Source organism: Scyliorhinus canicula, chromosome 1, assembly GCF_902713615.1.
Source record: "Scyliorhinus canicula chromosome 1, sScyCan1.1, whole genome shotgun sequence".
NCBI classification, from domain to species: domain Eukaryota; kingdom Metazoa; phylum Chordata; class Chondrichthyes; order Carcharhiniformes; family Scyliorhinidae; genus Scyliorhinus; species Scyliorhinus canicula.
This window is the reverse complement of record NC_052146.1, coordinates 294,321,739-294,348,921: the sequence shown is the minus strand read 5'-3', so window position 1 is coordinate 294,348,921 and position 27,183 is coordinate 294,321,739. Positions and strand designations below refer to the sequence as shown.

The 27,183-nt window shown below is 49.0% G+C and overlaps 1 protein-coding gene across 3 annotated transcripts in view; it reads right to left on the bottom strand.

The window, feature by feature from the left end:
* Window positions 1-24,517: 24,517 nt before the first annotated feature.
* smyd3 (SET and MYND domain containing 3) overlaps window positions 24,518-27,183 on the bottom strand; it is an 894,585-nt gene continuing 891,919 nt past the window's right edge. For all 3 annotated transcript variants that reach the window (XM_038815506.1, XM_038815488.1, XM_038815496.1), the window contains one exon: window positions 24,518-25,369. In XM_038815506.1, the coding sequence (XP_038671434.1) occupies window positions 25,265-25,369 (105 nt within the window). In that variant the 3' untranslated portion in view covers window positions 24,518-25,264. The remainder of the gene's footprint in view (window positions 25,370-27,183) is intronic.

The window sequence follows — 27,183 nt, the reverse complement described above, 5'->3', positions numbered from 1 at the left end:
ATTAAGTCCACAAACCTGACGATCTGGCCTTGCATTAATAGGCTGTCTGCGATGATACTGCTTCAAAAGAAGGTGATCGCCTAAGCAACAGTTAGGATGTTGTGCTGTGTAAATAAACAGGCAAATTCTTTCATTCCAAACACGGCTCATGTTCATTTGATTGCCGTATTTTTGGTTCTGCTGTAGGGGGTTAGGGGATGGTTATTCCCTTCATTTGGCTTATTTATTTCTTTGAGAACCTGACCAGGCTTTGCCATGGCCTCCAGGGGAGAGGTATAGCGTGATCTGGTCAGTGGGGGCACCATGACTGCAACTTGGCTGATGAAGATGGGTTTTGAGGGGAGTTAGAGAGAGAGGATCTTTAAGAAGGGAAGGCTGAGGTGGCTGAAGATCTTGTCACTGATTAGGAATGGGAGGAAGATTCTACATGTGTGTACGGTTAGAGTTGCTGCTGGATTAGTTGAAAGATGTTACAACGCATCACACAAACACCCCCACATTGATTCTGTCTACACCTCCCGCTGCCTCAGGAAGGAAGACAGCATTATCAGAGACCCCTCCCACCCAGGCTTTGCCCTCTTCCAGACCCTTCCATCAGGCAGAAGGTACAGAAGTCCGAAGACCCGCACATCCAGACATAGGAACAGCTTCTTCCCTACAGCTACAAGACTCCTCAACAACTCCCCCTCAGACTGATCTGTTCCCTGTAAGAACACTATTCACGACGCCCTATGCTGCTCTTGCTCATGTATTTGCTTTGTTTGGCCCCTTGTTCCGCATTGTAAACAATCACTGTTTGTCAATGTATCATTTGTTCTCTGTTGACTATTCCTGTGTCTACTATGTATGTACTGTGTACGTTCCTCGGCCGCAGAAAAATACTTTTCACTGTACTTCGGTACATGTGACAATAAATCAAATCAAATCAAATCAATGGGCCTCAGAATCTACTTGACAAACAGACATTAAGCACAATTAAGGACCAAAGATCATGACTGGGATCCATTAATGCTAACAACAACTTGCACATACCCAGCAAATGTAACATAGTAGAAGGTTTCAAGTTCCACAGGAGCATTGATAAAATTTGTCACCGTGGCAACATGTGATATTAGGACATTTGACCAAAGGTTTAAGCAGGGGCAGCACAGAGGCACAGTGGTTAGCACTGCTGCCTCACAGCTCCAGGGACCCAGGTTTAATTCCGACCCCCAGCGGTTGTCTGTGTGGCGTCTGCACTTTCTCCTCTTGTCTGCGTGGGTTTCCTCCGGGTGCTCTGGTTTCTTCCCACAGTCCAAAGATGTGAAGGTTAGGTGGATTGGCCACGCTAAATTGCCCCTTAGTGTCCAAAGATGTGCAGGTTAGATGGGATTATGGGGTTAGTGCAGGGGAGCGGGCCGAGGGTCTTTCAAAGGGTCAGTGCCGACTCGAAGGCCAAATGGCCTCCTTCTGCACTGTAGGAGTTCTATGGTTTGATCAAAGTGGGAGATTTAAAGGATACGTGAAAGAAGAAGCGGGGTAAAGAAGCAGAGAGGTTTTAGGAGTCCAGAGGACTGAAAACAGGGGCAATAGAAAATGTGAGATGCGCACAATGTCAGGAATGGAGGAGCGCAGAGACCTTGGAGCATTGTAGGGCTGGAGGAGTCTACAGAGATGGGGGGGATTGTCATAGAGGGATCGAAAACTAGCCTACCCAGTTGAATCAGAAAATTCAAATATACACTGTGGGCTACCGACACCAGAGAGACCGCAGTGGTTAAAGAAGGCAACTCACCACCCGCTTCTCAAGGACAGTTAGGGATGGGCAATAAACGCAATGAACACATTTTAAAAAAGGTATAAGTGTAAGACAGATTTTGTAGATCAGGGTTGGGACACTGTTAAGTGTGAGACAGAAAGCGTGACACCCAAAGTTTACATGGGGGTAATTAAAAGAAAGCAGAGTTGTAACATTTCTACAAAAGCAAAATACTGCATGTGGTAGTCACCACCAACTGTATATTAGATGTGGTACGGTGGGAATTGTGGGTGTTATGGGGCTGTTAGTTGCATATTACTGCTTGTTGCTGTACTTGTTGTTATATTTTTATATTTTCTGTAAAAAATTCCATAAAAATTATTTTTAAAAAAAAGATGTGGTACGGTAAGGCTTCTGTACTAGAGGTATAGGGGTAAATCCCTGCCTGCTGGCTCTGTATAAATGTAGGCGGTGTATAAATGTGTGTGCTCGCCAGAGCTGCTCCCATTCTGGTAGCAGCTACAGGAGGCCACACATCTCTGCTCAATAAAGCCTCGATTATTCACTACTCTCGTCTTTGTAGTAATTGATAGTGCATCACTGCAAAGGCTGGAAATCTGAAATTAAAACAGAAAATGCTGGAAAAACACAGCGGGCCTGGCAGCATCTGTGGAGGGAGAAACAGAGTTAATGTTTCGAGTCCATATGACTCTCTCAGCTAAACAGAGGGACAAACGCAATGGGTTTGAAAGGGACAAATGAAAACCCCGTCAGGGAGACGAGCAGTACTTCGTGAAGGTCGGCATTCCTGTGAGAGCAATGGCAGTGAAATTAAACACAATAATAAAAGCAAAATACCACAGACGCGAGAAATCTAAAATATAAACAGAAAATGCTGGATAATCTCAGTAGGTCGTCTGGCCCATCTGTGGAGGGCGACACACTTTTTACGGACTTTCTATTTAGCTCCGAGGAAGAGTCATAAGGACTCAAAAGGTTAACTCTGTTTCCCTTTGCAGACAAGTTAAATGCCACTGCACTTTTTTTTACAATGACCATTTTGAAATGTCTCTAATGTTCTTTTGATTGTATTGAAGTACCTCAGAGTGTACCATAACCTGTGCAGAAAACCTGAATATCATTGCAGCACGGTAGCACAGTGGTTAGCACTGTGGCTTCACAGCTCAGGGTCCCAGGTTCGATTCCCGGCTAGGTCACTGTCTGTGCGGAGCCTGCACGTTCCCCCCGTGTCTGCGTGGATTTCCTCCGGGTGCTCCGGTTTCCTCCCACTAGTCCTGAAAGACGTGCTTGTTAGGTAATTTGGACATTCTGAATTCTCCCTCCGTCTACCCGAACAGGCGTCAGAATGTGGCGACTAGGGGCTTTTCACAGTAGCTTCATTGCAATGTAAACCTACTTGTGACAATAAAGATTATTAAATTACTTTGTGGTGGTCAGTTTGAAATATTTGTAATGATCTTTCAGATATTTTACGAATATATCATGATTTTGGAAAGAAAAATCTGTTTCTCTCTCCACAGCTGATGCCAGACTTGCTGAGTTTATGCAGCATTTTCTGCTTCCATTGTAACGATTTTTCTAGTTTGAGTGTCCTGTGCTTGCAATGAAGATAGCTGTAATTGTCTGCATATTTTGATTATATCCGACCTAAATCAAATCCCCAGCTGTATTTCCCACGGTCTCTCAATGAGATCAGAATTGTCTTGTACTGATCTCTGTTTTCCTCTATTGGGTTCAAGGGAGATGAGTGTCATGCTCAAATCTACATTAATTATCATTTATCAATATTCCTTCACGTCCTCCCACATAGTTTGGTGGAATATAATCGGCGCATTGTAATTAATTGGAGGCAGAATATGGATGATTGAGCGTGCAATAAGATGCTGCTATTTTGCATAGCTGGGAAGCACACACGCCAGTAATAATAATATGTTTATGGACCACTTTAGCAAAACATAGGGGCAGCCCGGTAGCATAGTGGTTAGCATCAATGCTTCACAGTGCCAGGGTCCCAGGTTCGATTCCCGGCTGGGTCACTGTCTGTGTGGAGTCTGCACGTCCTCCCCGTGTGTGCGTGGGTTTCCTCCGGATGCTCCGGTTTCCTCCCACAGTCCAAAGATGTGCGGGTTAGGTGGATTGGCCATGCTAAATTGCCCGTAGTGTTCTAGAAAATAAGGTTAAGGGGGAGTTGTTGGGTTACGGGTATAGGGTGGATACGTGAGTTTGAGTGGGGTGATCATTGCTCGGCACAACATCGAGGGCCGAAGGGCCTGTTCTGTGCTGTACTGTTCTAAATCATAAGGGTGGGATTTTCTGCCAGTTCAGGCTGGTGGGATATTACGGTGTCGCTGACGGGTAACCCACGCTGTGGGTTTCATGGCAGCGAGGGGCGCGTTCAATGGAAAATCACGTTGACAACTGCGGGACCGGAAGATGCTGCCGCCGGCCACTGGCGAATCGCCCTGCGCCGTTTCCGAAAATGCCGCGGTAGGGGAAGGAAATCCCGGCAAAAATGTCTCAGGGTGCTTCACGGAGACTTTGGGGTGAATTCTCCGCCTCCTGAACCGCGTGTTTCTCAGCGTCGTGCCAGCGTTGGCAGTGGGATTCTCCCTTCCCGCTGCCCGATAATCCCAATGGAGCCACTCCGTGTCACCGGGAAACGCACGGGTGGGTGTGTGCTGCCGGCAGAATGGAGAAACCCATCAGCAGAGAATTCACCCCATTGTAAATACAATTTGACACCCAGTCAGGTTAGGAGTTATTAAGTCAGATGACCAAAAGCACGGTTGAAGTGATTGGTTTAAAAAAGTGTTTGAAAGGAGGAAAGGGAGGTGTAGGGTGGGAATTCCAGAGTTTAGGACCTAGGAATCAAAGGCACGGCCACCAATAGCGGAGCAATTAAAATCAGCGACTTACAAGATAGATTCAAGGTAAAGGGCAGGATATTTAGAGGGCATTTGAGGAAAATCTTTTTTAGAATCAGTGCAGAAGGAGGCCATTTGGCCCATTGAGTCTGCATCGACTCTCTGAAAGAACACCCCACCTATGTCCACTCCCCCGCCCTATCCCCGTAATCTCATTACCCCACCTAACCTGCACATCTTTGGACTGTGGGAGGAAACCGAAGCATCCGGAGGGTTTCTCCATTCTGCCGGCAGCGCACACCTACCCGTGCCTTTCCCGGTGACATGGAGTGACTTCAGTGGGACTGCGGGAGGAAACCGAAGCATCCGGAGGGAACCCACGCAGACAGGGGGCAATGTACAAACTCCACACAGTCAGTCACCCGGGGCTGGAATCAAACCTGGGTCCCTTGTGCTAACCACTGTGCCACCCAGAGGGTGGTGCGAATCTGGAACTTATTGCCCGAAAGGGTGGTGGAGGCAAGAATCCTAACCACACTAAAATAAAGGAAAATCCCAAGATGTTTTCTAAGTATATTTAGGGGAAGACGGTAACCAGGGCCTATTACGGTCCAAAATGGCAATCTGTGTATGGAACCGAAAGACGTAGGTGAGGTATTAAATTTGTTTTTTGCATCTATATTCACAATGGAGATGGACGATATAGATATAGAAAGCAGGGAGGGGAACTGTGATATCATTGAACAGATTAGCATTGGGAGGGAGGAGGTATTAGTGATTTTAAATTAGATAAATCCTCAAGCCCAGATGAGATATATCTCAAGCTGTTGTATGAGGGAAGGGAGGAGATTAAAGGGGATCTGATGCTAATTTTCAAATCCTCTCTGGCCACAGGAGAGGTGCAAGAGGCTTTGAGGATAGCCGATGTGGTACCATTATTCAAGCAGGGAAGTAAGGATAAACCAGGTAATTACAGGCCGAACATCAGCCGTGGAGGAATTATTGGAAAAAATTCTGCCAGACAGAATTAATCTCCACTTGGAGAGGCAGGGATTAATCAAGGATTGTCAGCATGGCTTTGTCAAGGGGAGATAATGGTCGAGATTCAACCACCCCCACTGCGCATGGGGCGGATCCCGGTGTCACCGACGAATCGCGTGCGAGCACCAAATGGGGTTCCGCGCTGGGTCAATCGCGAGTTAAGTGGCTGATAATCAATCTGTTTGGCCACATTGTGCACACCCTTTCCTTGGCCACTAAGTCCCAGAAGAGGACTTAAACCCAGAGTGTGTGCCCCAGAAGACTCTACTGACTGTAGCTCACGACCTCTATTTACCCGACTTCATAGAATCATGGAATTTACAGTTCAGAAGCAGGCCATTCGGCCCATCGAACAGCACCGGCCCTTGAAAAGAGCACCCAACTTAAGCCTACGCCTCCATCCTATCCCCATAACCCCACCTAACCTTATGGACACGAAGGGACAATTTAGCACGGCCAATCCACCCAACCTGCACATCTTTGGACTGTGGGAGGAAACCGGAGCACCCGGGGGAAACCCACGCAGACACGGGGAGAAAGTGCAGACAGACACCCGAGGCCGGAATTGAACCCAGGTCCCTGGAGCGGTGAGGCAGCAGTGCTAACCACTGTGCCACCGTGCCGCCCGTAATCTAATTCAATCAACATGTTCCTTTCTCTGTCAAGTGTTAACCCAGCGTGCTCTCTGTTACTTGGTATCTGGTTCCACACTCGAACCGCTCTCCAGAAAAAGAAGCTTCTCCAGAATTCTTTTTATTGAATTTATTAGTGACTATCTTACATTTACATTTGACTTCGAGCAGGTGTGTTTCATTCTGATACTGGGGACGCAATGGAATCCATTTCTTATTTTGATAAGCACTAATTCACTGAAGGTTTTCAGAGAGTGTGCGTAGGGAGCGCCATTACCCAATGATTGCAATCTCAGATATACCCTATTGTGATAAAGTGACATTTGCAAGTCATGAGCTGGAGGATACCCATGAGTTATATACCTCTGATTCTACCACGAGTTATTTGTTTAAAAAAAATATTTCGCCACCTTATTACACTCTGAAAATCACCTTATTCAAAAGTATAATAATGCTGACTCACTTCTGTGTGTCACCAAATTTAATTAAAGGAGATGCTGTTATAAAGCTTTCTATTTAAGTTATGCTAACTGGACATTGTTTCCAAGGGGGTCTGTTATGGCCTCTTTTATAGCTAGGAAGTCACAATGATGTGTGTATGATGTATTAAGAAGCTCATGATTCAGTAACAACTTTTAAAAATTCATTCCTTCACAGGATCTGGGCGTCACTGGCTAGGCCAGCATTTATTGCCCATCCCTAATGGACCTTGAGCAGGTGGTGAGCTGCCTTCTTGAACCGCTGCAGTCCATGTGGTGTAGGTACACCTACCGTGCTGTTAGGGAGGGAAATCCAGGATTTTGACCCAGAGATAACGAAGGAATGTGATTGGCTTGGAGGGGAACCTCCAAGTGGTGGTGTTCTCATGTATCTGCTGCTCTTGCCCTTCCATATGGTAGTGGTCGTCAGTTTGGAAGATGCTGCCTAAGGAGCCTTGGTGAGTACGGAACCTGGAAGCTGTCAGTCCGATGGATCAGTGCATCCTTGAGTGGACCGTGCATCCTTGCTGACCTGGAGCAGACTGGATGAGCGGAGCGAGTGCAATGCACCAAGTGTCATGATTTGACCATATTTCATCACACCCAGGGCAAAGCTTTCCTTCAGCAGGCATCACCGTGGTGTGTGTGTGTTGTTTACACTGGAATAATGGACCACAAGTATAATCAATTCTTTAGTGTGACAGTTATGATTCAGTCAGTGGCAGACCACCTCCGAGTGTCTAGCAGCGTGACCAACTGTGCTGAATCTTAATGAGACATTCCCTTATTTTGTCCCCCTCCCCCGCCCAACAACAACCAAACCCACACTTTTATAATGACAGTAACCTCCGTATCCTCCGTCTCACGCCCATTTACACCCCACCCTCTCTCACACCCCACCCTCTCACGCCCATTTACACCCCACCCTCTCTCACACCCATTTACACCCCACCCTCTCTCACACCCATTTACACCCCACCCTCTCTCACACCCATTTACACCCCACCCTCTCTCACACCCCACCCTCTCTCACACCCATTTACACCCCACCCTCTCACGCCCATTTACACCCCACCCTCTCTCACACCCATTTACACCCCACCCTCTCTCACACCCATTTACACCCCGCCCTCTCACACCCATTTACACCCCGCCCTCTCTCACACCCATTTACACCCCACCCTCTCTCACACCCCGCCCTCTCTCACACCCATTTACACCCCACCCTCTCTCACACCCCACCCTCTCTCACACCCATTTACACCCCACCCTCTCTCACACCCATTTACACCCCACCCTCTCTCACACCCCACCCTCTCTCACACCCATTTACACCCCACCCTCTCTCACCCATTTACACCCCACCCTCTCTCACACCCATTTACACCCCACCTTCTCTCACACCCATTTACACCCCACCCTCTCTCACACCCATTTACACCCCACCCTCTCTCACACCCATTTACACCCCACCTTCTCTCACGCCCATTTACACCCCACCCTCTCTCACACCCATTTACACCCCACCTTCTCTCACGCCCATTTACACCCCACCCTCTCTCACGCCCATTTACACCCCACCCTCTCTCACACCCATTTACACCCCACCCTCTCTCACACCCATTTACACCCCACCCTCTCTCACACCCCACCCTCTCTCACACCCATTTACACCCCACCCTCTCTCACACCCATTTACACCCCACCCTCTCTCACACCCATTTACACCACCCCTCCTTGCCCCACAGTCAAAGTATCCCTTATTTTATTTCATAAGAGTTGGTCACTCTGGTCTCTGGGTTCATGTTCCACTCATAGGACCTGAACACAAAATTCAGACAAGACCTTAAACTGAGGCCCTGTCTCCCTCGTCAAGCGGATGTAAAAAAATCCCACGGCATTATTCTGAATAAAAGCAGGGGAGTTATCCCCGGTGCCCTGGCCAATATCTATCCCCCAATGAACCTCACAAAAACAGATTATCATTGGTGTGCACAAATTAGCTGCTGTGTTTCCCACATTACATCACTTCAAAAGTACTTCCTTGGCTGCAAAAGGCATTGGGATGCGCAGCAGTTGGGAAAAGTGCTGTGCCAACGCAAGTCTTCCTTTGTCATTCTTCTGGAGCGGCAAACAGCAGTCTGAAGGCTTCGGATTATGAATCGGATTTATTTAAGAAAATAAGAGTGCCAGAAAGTCAGAGCCAGGCAACAGCACTTTGCTAAATTACAACCGTTCAATACACCCGCAGAATCTGTTATGAAACAATGAAGCACTTGGGACTGATGCACAATCAATGGACACGAAACGTAGGTGAAGTCCAAAACGAAAGGCTTTAATTAGCAAGAAGTGAGCCCGGCAGCAGACGTACAGGAAATGGCCTGGCTGCGGGGAAACACGGGTTCTTATACCCCGCCTCGTAGGCGGAGCTACCTTCCTCTTAGCCAATAGGGATAAGAAGCACACGATACTTGGGCAGCGAGCCCTCTGCATCAATGGCAGCTCACACTCCCAGGTACCGTAATACCCCTAGTCATACTACCACAGGGACGCCAAGTTTTAAACATGCCAGCTGGGATGGACGTAACAGATCCCTTGGCACTGTTTTGAAGAGCAGGCGAGTTATCCAATCATCTGGTCAATATTTATTTTTCAATCACAAAAACACAGATTGTCTGGAGATTTTATCACATTGTTGTTTGTGGGAGCACATTGCCTAAAAACCCATTTACAGGAAGTGGGCATTATTGCCCATCCCTAATTGCCCTTGCTCGGGGGGTGTTTAAGAGTCAACCGCATTCCAGTGCATTTGGAGTCACAGGTAAGCCAGACCAGGTGAGGACAGCAGATTTCCTTCTCTGAGGAACATTAGCGGACCAGAATCGTGGTCATTGTTAGACTTCTCATTCCAGATTTTTATTTAATTCAAATTTGTGGTGGGATTTGAACCGGGGTCCCCAGAGCATGACCCTGGGTCTCTGGATTGCCAGCCTGGTGACTACGCCAACACCTCCCCTGCAGTGACCACACTTCATTGGCTGTAAAACCCTTTGAGATGGTGGGAGGTCCTGAAAAAGCACGATATAAATGCAAGTCCTTCTTCTTTATGGTGAGATTCAGCTTGTTAGTGTAGATTAACTGAAGAAAGCTTGTTGGTAACTTTTAGCTGTACCCGACCTCTCTTTTCAACTGGAAAGGTAAACAGAGGAAGATGAGGAAACTAACCTTCCCCCATCACACCTCACTGGCAAATAAAGGGCTTTCCAGACACTGTCTTCTATCAGGTGTTCCTGATGTAATGTTTCCACCTTGTGAACTGCCACAATTGGTTATAGGGTGAAGGCCCAATGCTAATATCCGCGATGTGTATGATTTCTAATTTACAACAGTGATTGCACTTTTTAAAAATCTCATTGACGGTAATGCATGTTAGAACATCCTGGGGACGATGAAGGACGCTATATAAATGCAAGTTCTTTCTTCTTAATCAATTCACCCTGTCGACTTCCTTTACGATGAGATTAACACATTGGTCAAAGTGGTACGTATTTCCCCTCGATAAAATGTCCACCGTTAGATAGTGAAGACGTTAGTAATACCAATCTACAACTTGCAATGAAGTTATTTTTTTTTAAAAAGGGTGGAATTTGGAAAGTGGTGTAACCGGTGGTAATGGACCATCCAAAGAATTGAAGAGGAATAAGAATTGAGTGGGGAGTATGACGGGATGGTAGGTTTTCCTGGTCTCCCGCACTGTCTTCAGCAGACTGACTATAATAACTCCGAGAAAATCCATCGTAAAGGAAGATGGATTTATTGACATGTTTACAATTAGAACAGTACAGCACAGAACAGGCCCTTCGGCCCTCAATGTTGTGCCGAGCAATGATCACCCTACTTAAACCCACGTAACCCGTATACCCGTAACCCAACAATTAACCTTACACTACGGGCAATTTAGCATGGCAAATCCACCTAACCCGCACATCTTTGGACTGTGGGAGGAAACCGGAGCACCCGGAGGAAACCCACACACACACGGGGAGGACATGCAGACTCCACACAGACAGTGACCCAGCCGGGAATCGAACCTGGGACCCTGGAGCTGTGAAGCATTGATGCTAACCACCATGCTACCGTGAGGCCCAATAGCCTGTGGAATGCAGCACCTCACTCCCAGTGCATACCTAGCTGGGTGGACTTGATGCACTAGGCCTTGATTTGGGCCTACTTTTATAACTTGCTCACGACCAGCCTCTGCCCGCTACCTGAGGAGTTCGCAGTCCATGAGCCCCACGAGGATATCAATGATTGTTTCCTATGATCCCCGTGGGGGATTTGATACCAACATGGAAAAATGTTTAAATTCATTATTTTTTGTAAATCTTTTTTACTCGCTATATTTTCATCATTTCCACCAGACAAACAGAAAAAAAAACAGGAAAACAACGAAGCAGCCCCACCAATATACAACCAAACATCGACTCGCAGATTTAAAAAAATGAAAAACAAACAAACCCCCCCCCTCCCTTAGCAACCAGCTCCTGAAAATGCATGATAAACAAACACCGTGAATTGTAGAACCCCTCCTTCGCCCCACCCCTTACTCAAACTTCACCTTCTCCACAGCCATAAACTCCAGCAGGCCCCCCCCCCCCCCCCCCTACCAATGCCGAGGCACAGGGCGGAGAAACTAACCTCCACCCCAACAGGACTCGCCTACAAGCGATCAGAGAGGCGAAGACTAAAACACCTGCCCCCGCACCCGCCTGCAACTCGGGACGGTCCAACACCCTGAAAATGGACTTGAGAGAACTCGCCTCCAACTCCACATCCAAAACCCCCAAGATGGCGTTAAATACCTCCCTCCAATACCTTTGCAGCTTCGGGCAGGACCAATACATAAGCACATGGTTTCGGGGCCCCTCCTACATCGTTCACAGGCATCCTCCACCTCCTCAAAATCAAAGATGAGCCAGGTGTTTGAATTTCATAGAATTTTCCATAGAATTTACGGTGCAGAAGGAGGCCATTTGGCCCATCGAGCCTGCACCGGCCCTTGTAAAGAGAACCCGACCCAAGCCCACTGGGGCAGCACGGAAGCATAGTGGTTAGCACAGCTAACACAGCTCCAGGGTCCCAGGTTCAATTCCCCACTGGGTCACTGTCTGTGAGGAGTCTGCACGTTCTCCCCGTGTCTGCATGGGTTTCCTCCGGGTGCTCCGGTTTTCCTCCCGAAAGATGGGCAGGTTAGGTGGATTGGCCAGCTAAATCGCCCTCAGTGTTCAAGAGTGTTGGGTGGGGTTACTGGGTTACAGGGAGGGTAGGGTAGGGTGCTCTATACAAGGGCCGGTGCAGACTCGATGGGCTGAATGGCCTCCTTCTGTACTGTAAATTCCATGAACAATTCTATGAAATACAAACAGCTGGCTCATCTTTGATTTTGTGAGGTGCACCCTATACACGGCCTTCAATGGTATCAAATGTTATCGGGCATGAGGTTGGGGCGTTTACCCTTCGCAGCACCTCACACCACAGACTCTCTTCCATCGCCTATCCCAGCACTTTCTCCCACTTCACCCTGGCCCCTTCCATGGACACCCGATCCTCCTCCAGGATCCTCCCATATATTGCTGATACCACCCCTGTCTCCAAGCCCCCCCCCCCCCCCCCCCCCCCCCCCCCCCCCCGCTGACAATACCATCTCCAGCAACGAGGGGGCCGGCCTTATTGGGAAGGTCGGGAAATCCTTCCTCGCAAAACCTTGGACCTGAACCCTTTCTCTTGCGCCAACCCCTACTTCTCACCCGGTAGTTTCATGGCCACTTTTACTGAGACTGGAGGCGGGATTTTCCTGGAAAGGCCACGGTAAGGTGGGAAAAAGCCAGCGGCGGCAATGGCGGCTTTCTCTGCCCTATAGTGCAGCACTTTGAAACAAAGACTTGGCTTCACAGGTATGGTTGGCGGGACGGCCTCTGATGTGCCCGTCCTACCAGAAACCAGAGACAACCGAAGATCGAGGAGCCATTTTGTTTTTCTTTTTTTTAAATAAATGTAGTACCTAATTATTTTTTCTTCCGATTAAGGGGCAATTTAGCGTGGCCAATCCACCTAACTTACACATCTTTGGGTTGTGGGGTTGAAACCCACGCAGACACAGGGAGAATGTGCAAACTCCACACGGACAGTGACCCAGGACCGGGATTCGAACCCAGGTCCACAGCGCCGTGAGGCAGCAGTGCTAACCACCAGGCCACATGCTGCCCTGAGGAGCTATTTTTAAAGGGAATCCCAGCGCAGAGAGCACAAACCAATTTATCCTGGAACACCCCCCCCCCCCCAGCACTGCCTGAAGTGCCAGGGGGCAATGCCTGAGCAGTGCCAGTGACAGCGCCAGGAGGTACCAGGGTACTACCCGGGCAGTGTCCGGCCATGACCCTCCCCGCCGCCGAGCACAGCTCTCCTAGTGCATGCCTTGGGAGACTAATCATGATTCATGTCGCTCTGCCGTCACGCCGACGTGGATAGACCCACTGCCGGGTTGGGGGGGGGGGGGGGGGGGGGGTGGATTCTGGCCCAGGGGTCTGTTAATGAGATGGTATTTTATTATAATGATGTTCCCTACGTTGCACGTAGAGAAATGCGTCCCGTCGCTGATGGGGGAGGGGACAATCACATCACTAGTTTACGCTGATATAAAAAGCGAGGTTGCAGTTCTGATGAGATTTTCCGCTCCCATCGCCAAACCTGCCCGACGTAAAGATCACAGCCTGGCTTTTCATTCCAGGTTTTGTTTTTTAATCACATTTCAGTTCCCACAACTCCACGGTGGGAGTTGAACTCATGTCTCTAGAGTATTAGTCCAAAGGGGAAGGAACCTGCCTGTAGTTACAATTGGGAGGGTTGCCCATTGTTCCTTGGACAATGTGAACGCCACGTTGGCCATAAAGGCGGCACGGTGGCGCAGTGGTTAGCTCGGCTGCCTCACAGATCCAGGGACTCGGGTTCAATTTCGGCCTTGGGTGACCGACTGTGGAATTTGCACGTCCCCCCCCCCCCCCCCCCCCCCTCCTCCCCCCGTGTCTGCGTGAGTTTCCTCCAGGAGCTCCGGTTTCCTCCCACAGTCCAAAGATGTGCGGGGGTTAGGTGGATTGGCCATGCTAAAATTGCCCCCTTAGTGTCCAGAGATGTGTAGGTTAGAGGTTGGAACAGGGGAATGTACTGTGGTAGGGTGCTCTTTTGGAGGGTCGATGCAGACATGATGGGCCGAACGGCCTCCTTCTGCACTGTAGGGATTCTATGGTTCTTTGAAAAATCAAGTTTGCGAGGAAGCAATAGTGAAGCACTGACAGTGAAAGCAGGTTGGACTGATAGATAGGGCAGAGAGGGCACGTTCCTCAGCAACCTTCCCCAAAGTCTCTTTATTGCTACTTTTCTTCCCAAAAGCGTCATGAGGCAGCTGAAAATACAACTCAAGGAAAAACACAGCCACCCTCAAAGGATTCCACGGTAATCATGACTTGATGATAGGCTTGTGAGCAGCTGGTACCACATTAATGGTTTGAAAGTCAGGGGCTGACTGGCACACAGAACCGCTATGAGCGCAGAGTTCCCACACGACTGGCTCTTCAATAACAGATTATAACGCACACCAGATTTCCCTTCAAAAGACTGCAGCTGGTTCTCTTTCTACCCTCCAGTTCCAGTCTATTTTCTCCAGTCAGAATTATTGTAGTCTGAATTACACTGGGATACAAAAGTAAAGAGGACTTACTGCTATCAGACAGGGCTCCAGGAAATCACGCCTGGACTACTGTGTACATGTTTGGCCTCCTTATCCAAGGAAGGATATTTCTCCCTGTCATGTGAGTGACCCTTTAAGAAAGGCTTGGTCTCTTATCATGTGACTTGTTGCATGGCTTCAGTGATGTCATTTTGTGGGTGGAGCTGGGCTGTAGCTGTGAGGTGAGAGGGTTTTTTTCCGGTTTCAGTTTTCGTTTGGTTGCAGCGAAAACGGGAGAGGAAGGGACAAAGGCAAGTTGCAGGGGAGGTTGACCCGGGAGCAAAGATGGTGGATCTACGGACCTTGGACCCGGCAATCCAGCAAGCGCTGGAAAACATGCTGCAGGTGATTAAAAGCAGTTTTGAGTCGTTGAAGCGGGATAACTTGGACCCAGTTCAGAAGGCAGTGGGCGGAATTCTCCGCTCCCGGGAAAAATCGGGAGGGCCGTGTGAACTCGGCCGAGTTTCACGACGGCCTCGGAGGCTGCTCCTCGCCCCCTATTCTCCCCTCCTGGCGGGGCTAGGAGCGGCGCTCCGTAACTCTCGGCTGCCGGGCGGCGCGCTGAGAGTGACACGAGGCGGGGCCTATGTGACATTAGCCGCGCATGCGCAGGTTGGCCGGCTCAAACCCGCGCATGCGCGGCTGACGTCACGACGGCTGACAGCTCAAACCCGCACATGCGTGGTGGCCATCTTTCCCTTCAGCCGCCCCGCAAGACGTGGTAGCTTGATCTTGCGGGGCGGCGGAGGGAAAATAGTGTGTCCGATTGAGATGCCGGCCCGACAATCGGTGGGCACCGATCGCGGGCCTGTCCCATCCCGAGCACAGTCGTGGTGCTCATTCCCCACCAGGCCCCCTACAAGCCCCAAAACGGGCATCTCACGGCGATTTCACGACGGCAGTGACCAGGTGTGGTTGCCGCCATCGTGAAACGGTCGACCGGTGATTCATCCGAGCGGGGGGGGGGGGGGGGGGGGGGAAGAATCGCGGGAGGCGCCAGGGGGTCGTGAAATTAGTCGGGGGGCCCTCCCGCGATTCTCCCGCCCGGCGTGGGGAGCGGAGAATCGCACCCAGTGGATCAGTTGAACCAGAGACTGGATGCCCAAGACGAAAAAGTTAAGGAGCTGGGAGAGGCGGTGGAGGAGCAGGCGGACGTGCAGCGATTGCGGCGCTAGAAGTCGATGGGTTGAAGGAGAGACAGAGAAGACTGCTGGACAGAGTAGAGGAGCTGGGAAATAGAGCCCGCAGACAAAATCTGAGGATCATCGGCCTCCCGGAGGGGACTGAGGGAGCTGATGCCACAGCGTTTGTGGCTGACCTGTTGGTGCCGCTGATGGGGGCTAAAGCCTTTCCGCGACCGCCGGAGCTGGAGGGGGCACACAGAGTGCAGGAGAGACAGATGCGTCCGGGGGGTCCCCACCGTCCGATGGTGATCAGGTTCCACAGGTTGTGAAGAAGGAGCGGGTGCTGCAGTGGGCAAAGAGCGCTAAGAGCAGTACGTGGAATAACAGTGTTCTTCGCCTTTATCAGGACCTAAGCCAGGAGGTGGCCAGGCGGCGAGCAGCCTTTAAACAAGTTAAGGAGGTGTTATTCAAAAAGCACGTGAAGTTTGGTCTGCTCTTCCCGGCCCGTCTTTGGGTCACACATCAGGGCCAACACCATTACTTCTCCGAGCCCGAGGAAGTGATGGACTTTGCGAGGGATCGGGGCTGGTCTCAAGAAAAGGACCCACGGACGCAAGCTAGGGTCCGAGAATTACCGTCTGAGGGGATGCCTACTGTGCCTGGACTGTTGGTCAACTGTTTACTGCTTTGAAGGTGCCATGTGGTGTATTTTGGGGCAGCTTATGCCTGAGGGGTGTGTGGGGGGATTGTGGGGGGTGTGTGGGGGGGTGTGTGGGGGGTGTGGGGGGAGGGGATCCCCCCCTCCCTCTCGTTCTTTTTCCTTTTTTGTTGCTTTTTTTTCCTGCTGTGGTGGGTACCTTTTGTCGGGCTCTCAGAGTGCCTTTATTGTAACATAAGGGTGGCCGGTCACATGACTGGTCTCAACCAATCGGTCGAGAGCAAATGACCGACCAGGGCCAATGGTAAGCCGGGGATTAAAGATGTTGGTTGGGGCTTTTCGTTTCATTTATGTCTATGGTTTTTATGTTTGTTTCGGATGGGTGATGTACGGGTACTGGGTTATTGCGGGGTTATTTTATTAATGCTCAGAAAGGGACGTGGGTTATCACTTTTCTGTGTAAACAGCTGGAACTGTATTGCACCTGGAGCAGCCTCGCGGTGCTGTTTGATGTTTACATCTTGTTTGATCTTTCTCATCTTAGTGAGACTGCTCAAGTGGGTTGGAGTGGGGGATGGTGTGCTGAGGAGTGGGGAGATGAGGTTGGGGAACAATGGGAGTGAGACAAGTGGGCGCCAGAGGGATGAGTCACCGGGCTAGCAGATTGGCTAGTCAAGGGAGTCAGGTGGGGGGGGGGGGGGGGGGGGGGGAGAATACAGCCAGTAGATGGCAGGGGTGGGGTTATCGGGGGATGTTGTTAGGGGGGGAGAGTTATTCTGCTGACGTGGGGGGGGATCTGAAGTAGGTAATGGAGAGGAGGTCAGGTGTGGAGGTGGCCAAGAGGCGAGCCAAGAATGGCGAGGCGCATGGGCCGGGGGCGGGCCCAAGAAAGGTTATGGCTGACCGACGTTGGGGGAGGGAGGGGGGGTGTGCCCCCCAACCAGGCTGATCACCTGGAACGTCAGGGGACTAAATGGGCCAGTTAAAAGGGCACGTGTGTTTGCGCATTTGCGGGCTTTAAAGGCGGACGTAATTATGTTGCAGGAGACACATCTGAAAGTGTCTGACCAGACTAGGCTAAAGAAGAGCTGGATCAGCCAGGTCTTCCACTCGGACTTGGATTCTAAGTCCAGGGGGGTAGCATTTATGATCAATAAGCGGGTTCAATTTGAGGCGGAGGGCATAGTCACAGACTGCGGGGGCAGATTCCTTATGGTCAGGGGCAAGCTGGAGGGGAGAAGAGTGGTGCTGGTGAACATATATGCTCTGAACTGGGACGACGTTGACTTTATCAAAAGAGTGCTGGGGAAGATCCCGGACCTAGACTCACGTAAGCCGATGGGAAGGGGCTAGTCGTTCTACTCGCCTGTTCATGAAGTATATTCTAGGATTGATTTTTTTATCTTGAGCAGGGACTATGTAGGGGAGGTAAAGAATACGGAATATTCGGCAATCACTATCTCGGACCATGCCCTGCATTGGGTGGACCTGCAGGTCGGGGGGGGGGGAATTACCAACGCCCGCAATGGAGGTTAGACATAGGATTGTTGTCGGAGGAGGGGATATGTGAGAGACTTCGGAAGTGTATGCAAAACTACTTGCAGGTGAACGATACGGGGGGAGGTTTCAGCAGCGACCCTGTGGGAGGCGTTGAAGGCAGTAGTGAGGGGGGAGCTGATCTCAATTCGGGCTCACAGGGTCAGGGGGGACAGAGCAGAAATGGACAGATTGGTTAGGGAGATTTACCGGATAGACAAGGACCATGCGGGGTCCCCGGGGGAGGACCTACTCAGGGAGACACGGAGATTGCAGGCGGAACTGGGGGTGCTATCCACGAGTAGGGCGGTGTAACAACTTAGGAAGGCGAGGGTATGAGCACGGGGAGAAGGCCAGCAGATTGCTAGCGCAGCAACTCAGGAAGAGGGAGGCGGCCAGGGAAATAAGTAGAGTGGTTGATGGGGAGGGGAGCAGAGTGGAGGACCCGGCAGGACTGAATAAGGTATTTTGGGACTTCTATAGTAAGCTGTACACTTCAGAACCCCCGGAAGAGCCGGAGGAGATGAAAAGGTTCCTGGACGGACTAACCTTCCCAAAAGGGGCTGGGGGCCCCGATTAGAGCGGAGGAGGTATTGGGGGACCTAAAGGCCATGCAGCCGGGGAAAGCCCCGGGGCCGGATGGATACCCAGTAGAGTTTTACAAGAAGTTCTCGGAGATAGTGGGACCAGTCCTGACTAGGGTTTTTAATGAGGCAAGGGACAGAGGAACCCTGCCGCCGCCGATATCGCAAGCCACCATCTCGCTGATATTGAAGCGGGACAAGGACCCGGAATCCTGCGGGTCATACAGGCCAATCTCCCTGATCAATGTGGATGCCAAGCTCTTGGCCAAGGTCCTGGCGATTAGAATTGAGGACTGCGTACCGGAGGTGATTAGGGACGATCAGACAGGGTTTGTTAAAGGCAGACAGCTGACAGCTAACTTGAGAAGATTGCTCAATGTGATTATGATGCCCGCGATGGGCAAGGAGGTGGAGGTAGTGGTGGCAATGGACGCTGAGAAGGCCTTCGACTGGGTGGAGTGGTGCTATTTGTGGGAGGTGCTTGGACGGTTTGGGTTCGGGGAGGGACTGGATAATTGGGTCAGACTATTGTACCAGGCCCCAAAAGCTAATGTTAGGACCAACAGGATAATGTCAGATTATTTCAGACTACATCGTGGGACCAGACAGGGATGCCCACTCTCCCCATTGCTGTTTGCGCTGGCCATAGAGCCGTTGACGATTGCGTTGAGAGCTGTGAAGGGGTGGAAGGGAATGACTGGGGGGGGGGGGGGGGGGGGGGGGGGGTGGGTTGGGTTGGGGGTGGAACACAGGGTCTCTTTCTATGTGGACGACCTGCTCCTGTACGTGTCGGACCCACTGGCCGGGATGGAAAATATACTGGAAACATTGAGGAAGATCAGCCGGTTCTCAGGGTACAAATTAAATATGGCCAAGAGTGAGATGTTTGTGGTGCAGGCAAGGGGCCAGGAGAATAGACTGAAGGAGCTGCCATTTAAGCTAGTTGGGGAAAGTTTCCAGTACTTGGGGATACAGGTGGCACGAGACTGGGGCAGGTTGCATAAGTTAAATTTGACCAGAGTGGTGGAACAAATGAAGAGGGAGTTTCGGAGATGGGATGCACTCCCGCTGTCACTGGCGGGAAGGGTGCAGACTGTAAAGATGACAATCCTCCCTAGATTCCTGTTCATCTTCCAGTGCCTCCCGATCTTTATCCCACAGTCCTTCTTCAAAAGGACCGGCAAAATCATCATGAGCTTTGTCTGGGCGGGGAAATCCCCGCGGGTGAAGAAGGCGATGCTTGAAAGGAGCCGCAGTGAGGGAGGGCTGGCATTGCCGAGTTTGATCAACTACTACTGGGTGGCTAACATCGCCGTGATAAGGAAGTGGATGGTGGGTATGGGGTCCATCTGGAAGCGGGTGGAGGCGGCTTCATGCAGGGGCACCAGCTTGGCAGCCCTGGTCACGGCTCCCCTACCGCTTTCGCCGGCCAGGTACTCCACCAGCCCAGTAGTGGGGGCGGCCCTGCGGATATGGGGCCAGTGGAGGAGGCATGTAGGGGAGGTGGGTGCGTCTGTCTGGGCTCCAATATGTGATAACCATCGATTCACCCCCGGAAAATGGATGGTGGGTTCCGAACATGGCGGCGGGCGGGGGTAAGGAGGGTGGGCGATATGTTCCTGGAGGGGAGCTTTGCGAGTTTGTGAGCCTCCCGCCAATAGGGATCCAAGACAGAATAGTCTCTAGAGGAGAAGGAGGAGAGGGTAGAGTCTCGGATATCTCGGAGGGTAGAGGCTCGGCCTGTTTAGCTGTTTAACAAGGGGCTGTTTAGCTCACAGGGCTAAATCGCTGGCTTTTAAAGCAGACCAAGCAGGCCAGCAGCACGGTTCGATTCCCGTAACAGCCTCCCCGAACAGGCGCTGGAATGTGGCGACTAGGGGCTTTTCACAGTAACTTCATTGAAGCCTACTCGTGACAATAAGCGATTTTCATTTTCTGATTCAATTTAAGGTCGTCCACCGGGCCCACATGACGGTAGCTTGGATGAGCAAATTCTTTGGGGTAGAGGACAAGTGCGTTAGATGCGTGGGAGGACCAGCGAACCACGTTCACATGTTTTGGGCATGCCCTAAGCTGAGGGGGTACTGGGAGGTATTTGCGGGGGACATGTCCCGGGTGCTGAAAACAAGGGTGGTGATGAGTCCAGGGGTGGCAATTTTCGGGGTTTCAGAAGACCCAGGAGTCCAGGGGGAGAAGGAGGCCGATGTTCTGGCCTTTTCTTCCCTGATAGCCCAGCGGCGAATACTGCTGGCATGGAGGGACTCAAAACCCCCGAAGACCGAACTCTGGCTTTCGGACATATCAAGTTTTCTGGGTATGGAAAAAATTAAGTTCGCCTTGAGAGGATCTGTACTGGGGTTCGCCCGAAGGTGGCAACCATTCATCGACTTCTTCGCGGGAGAGTGAACGTCAGCAGGGGGGGGGGGATATTAGAGTAGAGTAGGAGGGATAAATAGGCGGGTAGTGTCTATGGGAGAGGAGCGGGTATGTGCATTATGGTTTGATTGAAGTATTGGTTTTCCGCTGATGTTTGCATATTTCTGTTATCTGTAACTGTTTACAATGCCAAAAAATACCTCAATAAAATTGTTTGTTAAAAATAAAGGAGCATGTGACCACCTCAGGAGTCGAGGGGCGATGACACCCAGCATGGAGCCGACGAGACCAGCAAGTACCATGAATACTCCTGTACCTCAGTCCAGCCGGGGCACCCACTCTCGTTCAACCAACTGTGTCTGTCGAGGGTGGCGGGGCTAGTTCGCCCATTGTTGGAAGTGGTCCTGCGAGAGGTGGCATCAACTGTAGACTACCCAATTTACCAAATAATTTCCGAGCCTGTGCCTGAACTTCGGAGGTCCAGGAGGGCTCCGGACCAATTGACCTTTTGATGGATTCTTTTTCCTTGGTTGTCCCTGTTAACTATCGTGACTTTTGACATAGTTATGAGTAAGTGTATTAAGAGACTTAAGTGGGGAGCAATGTGGTAGTGTGGCTCCTTTAAGGGGGTGAGCTTCACTGACCAAATGCCCAGCTCAGGACCAATCATGCGGGGAGCGTGCAAACTGGCCAATGGGGAGTTTGCACGGGGTCCTGGGAGCGGGACCCCGGGCTGTGAGGACCTGGGAGCTGAAGAGTAAAGAGTTGTATATTGTTCTGTGCCTGTTATCTAACTGCCTTTGCCTTTCATCAATAAACCCCATTGTTGACTACTGGAAGCCTCCAGTGTCTGTCTCGAGCACCACAAGGGAGAAAATATGTTTCAAACAGAAAGCCGTTTGGAAGCAGGCCCTAAATGTTACAAATGGAGCATCACGGTGAATCGCGAGGAGACATTTGTTAGGTTACATGGCGGAACGAGATGCTCCTTCCATTAAACCGTTTAATGAACTAAAACATGTAAATTTTTAAGGTGGGATTGAACGGCAGTAAGGCTTCAGCGGACAAGTTCTTGTGAAATGGAGGATGTGCTAGTCCGAATCAGAGCCAGAGCTTGCTCTACTTTTCTAAGAAAGTAAGAAACTGAGAATAGATTGTGAAAGGAACCTAACTGCTAGGATATTTTGATCGAAGTTATATGAATAAAGCAAAATAGAAAGACAGAAAAAATTGTAGATCACGCACTTGCTTCTTTTGTTTTTGATTTTGTCGCCCAATTTGATTTTATTCATCTCTTGCTTATGTCCCTTCTGTCTTGTTTCTTTTCAACAGAAACTTGTAATTTTGCACTCCAGTATAAATTCCTCAATGATCCACACACACTCTCTTCATCTCTCCTTATATATTCCAGCATCTTTTCTTTGCTCTTTGCGTTGTTTCCCTTGCACATTCCTTCTATTTTCCCTGTTTCTCTTCCTTTGTCCTATCCTGTCTAATTTCCCCCACTTTCTTTGACCATTTTAACAGTCTCTATCTGGACAGGGGCCTCCCCCGGATGTGTGCTGTAATGTTAGCTGCATCTTGCGAAAGACACATATGGCCAAAATGAATCCTGGTGGCTACTAGATGGTAACAAATGGGAAAAACCTGTACCATGTGGGTGTCTTCTGATTGCCTGTCCAGATCAGGAAGTGGAAATTCCTGTGAAAGATAAAAGTTTCACAAAGGACTGAGATCTGTGAAAGTGCGGCAGGAGCAGATTCAATGGTAACTTTCAAAAGGAAACTGGGTCAATAGTTAAAGGGGGGAAAATTGCAAGGCAGCAGATAAAGGCCAGGATTTCGGGGCCCGCTGTAGGAGGATATGCAGGGGGCCAACCAAAGGTCCATTGGCTTTCGATGGGACCGGAAAATAATGGCGACGGGAGGGGCTGGAAAATAATAGCCAGAGAGTAGGAGATGGAAACTAACTGGAGGCCTTCAAGGAGCTGACACAGACATGATGGGCTGAATGGTCTTCATTTGTGTACACCTTTATGACAGTAAAAAGGAAACAAATGTAATCTTTGGTCTCAATGCTCTTTCCAGTTGATTCTCAACTAAAACAGCGATTACTGCTGCTTTATAAACAATCCCATTTGCCTTCCCATAAGCAAGAACATTGTTTTCTGAAAATTGCACAACATTTTAAAAAAAGCCTTTGTCAGGCCAGGTATTCTTTGCCACAGAATATCGCCATTCCCAGGTGTAGTAGAGGCAGCAAGTAAACCTCATTGAGCCTGTTATTGTGCCAGCAGTTGGCACAGACGCTGAACCCTGATTCAGAATCGCTGATGAATGAACGCACATCGTTCAGACTAAACCAGTCAGCCCACTTGTGGGACAACTCCAGTCGCCTCAGCAACTTCCCTCTATAGCATCCATACCCCATAACAGCATTTGGATAATTATCTGCTCAGGGGTGTGTGGTGGTATGATTTGCATAGCTGTCTGCCATTGGTGCAGAACACCGGCTTACCATTGGCCCTGGTCGGTCATTTGCCTCTCGACCGATTGGTTGAGACCAGTCATGTGACGGCTCTCCGATTGGTCGAGAGGCTGAGTTAACCACGCCTCCATACCGAGGTATAAATAGTCAGAACGCCCGGCGGTCGTCCATTTAATTGTAGTCGACCACAGGGCTAAGTTCTAGCTTATTAAAGCCTAACTTTTGTATAGCAACTCGTCTCTTGTGCAATCGATGGCTCATCAGGGTGTCAAGGATTTCAGGCCCCTGCTACCAGTTGGTGCATCAACGTGCCAGCCATATATGTGGCAAGGTTTGCCCAAAGGTTTTGGTGAACTTCCCCCAGGGAGGTCTTTTGGTGTGATGGCAGCATCCCTACCTCTGGGCCAGCAACTCTGGGTTCAAGTCCCATTCTGTAACTTGATGGCCATGGAAGGCACGTTCATAACGTAGCCCAACAGGTTGACTATCAGCCTGTAAATCATCCCACTTGATGGCAGGTGGTGGGAGTGGGAGAGTTCCCGGTCAGCCATACTGCAGAAGAACCACTGCAGGACTTTGCCAAATATAATCGTGGACCAATCTAATGGAAGTTACTGGTCACCAATGCCCTCTTAGGGTGCGGTACCCGGAGGAGGAACTATATCCACATAGCGGGGGGACCTAGTGATAAAACTGTAAAGTAAACAGATGGGGTTTACGTTTTATAATAATAATAAGACCTTATTGTCACGAGTAGGCTTCAATGACGTTACTGTGAAAAGCCTCTAGTCGCCACATTCCGGCGCCTGTTCGGGGAGGCCGGCGTGGGAATTGAACCCGCGATGCTGGCGTTGTTCTGCATTGCAAGCCAGCTTTTTAGCCCACTGTGCTAAACCTGCCCCTAGGTGCAAACCAGCCCCTGTTATAAATAGGTGCAAGTAGAACAGCAAAATGGTAAAGCCAAACTTACAGAAAGCATTGGTTCAAATATTGTGCCCAGTTTTAGGCTCTTTTGGGAAGGATGCTAAGGCAATATAGAAAATGTAGAAAACTTCACCAAGGTGACACCCTCTGAGATCGAGAGGCTTTAGTTGTGAGGAGAGAAGTGGAACTGAAGATCTTTCGTCAGTCCATGAAGAGGCAATCTGATCTCATTGCAGGGCTGAGGTTATCGCTTTTGATCATCCACACTTATTGATAGGAATACAAAATTGGTTTATTGGTAAACTTGGTAACAAACAGAATAAGCAAAACGATTAAGGCACAGAGGCGGACAGCCTCTGAATCCCTGGCCTTCCACACCTCGCTGTAAGTAAACGTCCTGGGGACTGACAGATTGATCCAATTCTCAAGGTGACTACATCTACTTAACATCATAAAGATACAAGAGGTTCCCCGCCAGGACGGTGGTGATTCCACAAAGACGGAAATTTCATAAGCATCAGCAAACTGGTTAATCTACTTTACCGCTTTACAAAGTATGTATCCAGCCCTGTAACACAAATACGTTGCAGAATTCACCCATAACCACTATGGATCCTGTAGGCTGTCCCAACGATTCCTCACAATGCAATTTGGTAAGTTGCATCAATTTGATTGTTTGTCTTCAACAAGGTGTTGGGCCAACAGTTACTGACAGTCCAGCTTTGGTCCTGCATTATGGGCATATGAAACACGCTCACACACCGGCACATAGGCAAGCACACACACACATGCACACACGCAGACACACACACACATGTAAGCAGGTGGATGGGCAGGCACGCACACTCGTGCACACACACACACATGCATACACACACATACACACACATGTAAGCAGATGGATGGGCAGGCACACACACACATGCACACACACACATGTAAGCAGGTGGATGGGCAGGCACACACGTAGTCACAAACGCAGACAGACAGTGGCTAGTTGGGTCCGTTCACATCTGCTCAGGTTCTGCTGCTGAGCTCGGCCTCGCACTCTGCCAGGATCTGTTTCAGATTTCCAGTCAGGGAATGTTCTCTTCCGTGTGTCACCTTCAGAATGTCAAACGCCTGGCAGTGAAAGAGCGAACAAGTTAGTGTGACACTCCATTGCTAAACACGCAGCTCACTTCCACTGGTCCCTCTAACTCGCAGCCTGCGATACTGCCCTTTGTACAAGGTGACTGACAGACGAGTTGTACAAATTCCACCTTGTAAGAGCAGTGTCTCAACAGCCATTTCCCTCTATCTGCTCTGAATCAGGCTGCTAGGGCTGAGCTCTACAGAAGCGTGTAATGTTATGCAAATTTATACCTTAACCGGCAAAACAGCAAGAATAACAGATAATAACTCGGCTGCTGCATTGCTAAACACCATATAATTTTTTTCCCTCTGCATATGATGAAAGAGAAAGGGATTGAACCATCTATTAGAACATGGCACTGCACAAATAACAGAACAGTTCAAATAAATCCTAATTTGTTTTTATGCTAATGCTCTTCACTTTAGCAGAGTCCATCCAAAGCAATTAACACCAGAATTCATCCTTCAGAGATGGAATAAGGGGAGGTGGATGAGATGGGTGCAGTGCTCCTGTTATCACAGAGGCTCTGCTCACAAGCAGCCTGCCCAGATTCTAGAATTAAGGTCACCAGTTTGTGGTGTTCAAGGTCAAACTCCATAGACTTCGGGAATGTCGTACATGTGTTTCAGGGAGTGCATTCCATAATCATGGGCACCAACTGAACAATTCCCTTTCATCTTCATTGAATGGGATTCTAGGATCGTCTCCAGTGTTTTGGGATCCTGCTTTGTAATGCTGCCCGTTTTTCTGCGGGAACCACAAATCAGTGTCTTGGCCTTGAATAGTGAATTATTTAAGTAGAGGACCGTGTGGAATTGTTTCATTTTATTGCCATTTTATTCTACTCGGTTCTTGGTTTCAATAATCTAGGAAATTATTCAAATTGAAAAAGGGTTATATTGGAAAAGGAGTTATTGGCAAAGAGATTAGAAAAGGGATTGCATCGGAAAAGGGATTATATTGGAAGAGGAATAATTGGAAAATGGATTATATTGGACAATGGATTATATCGGACAAAGGATTATATTGGAAAAGGGGTTATTGGCAAAGAGATTATATTAGAAAAGGGATTGTATTGGAAGAGGCATAAACGGAAAAGGGATTATATTACACAAGGAATTATTGCAAAAGGGATTATATAAAACAAGGAATTATTGGAAAAGGGATTATATTGGAAAAGGGATTATATTGGAAAAATTATTTATTGGAAAGGGAATTATATGTGGAAAGGGATTATGGGCTCTTCACAGTAACTTCATACTTGTGACAATAAGTGATTATTATTATTATATTGGACAGTGGATTATTGGGAAAGGGATTATATTGGAAATGGGTTTATAGGAAAAATAAATTATATTGGAAAATATATTATATTGGAAGAGGGATTATTGGAAAAGGGATTATATTGGACAATGGATTATTGGAAAAGGGATTATTGGAAAAAGGATTATATTGCAAAAGAGATTATATTGGAAAAGGGATTAGATTGGACAATGGATTTTTGGAAAATGGATTATTGGAAAAGGGATCATATTGGAAAAGGGATTAGATCGGACAATGGATTTTTGGAAAATAGATTATTGGAAAAGGGATCATATTGGAAAAGGGATTATATTGGAAAAGGGATTATATTGGACAATGGATTATTGGAAAAGGTATTATATTGGAAAAGGTATTATATTGGAAAAGGAATTATATTGGAAATGGGATTATATTGGAAACTGTATTATATTGGAAAGGGGATTATACTGGAAATGGGATTATATTGGACAATGGATTATTGGAAAAGGTATTATATCGT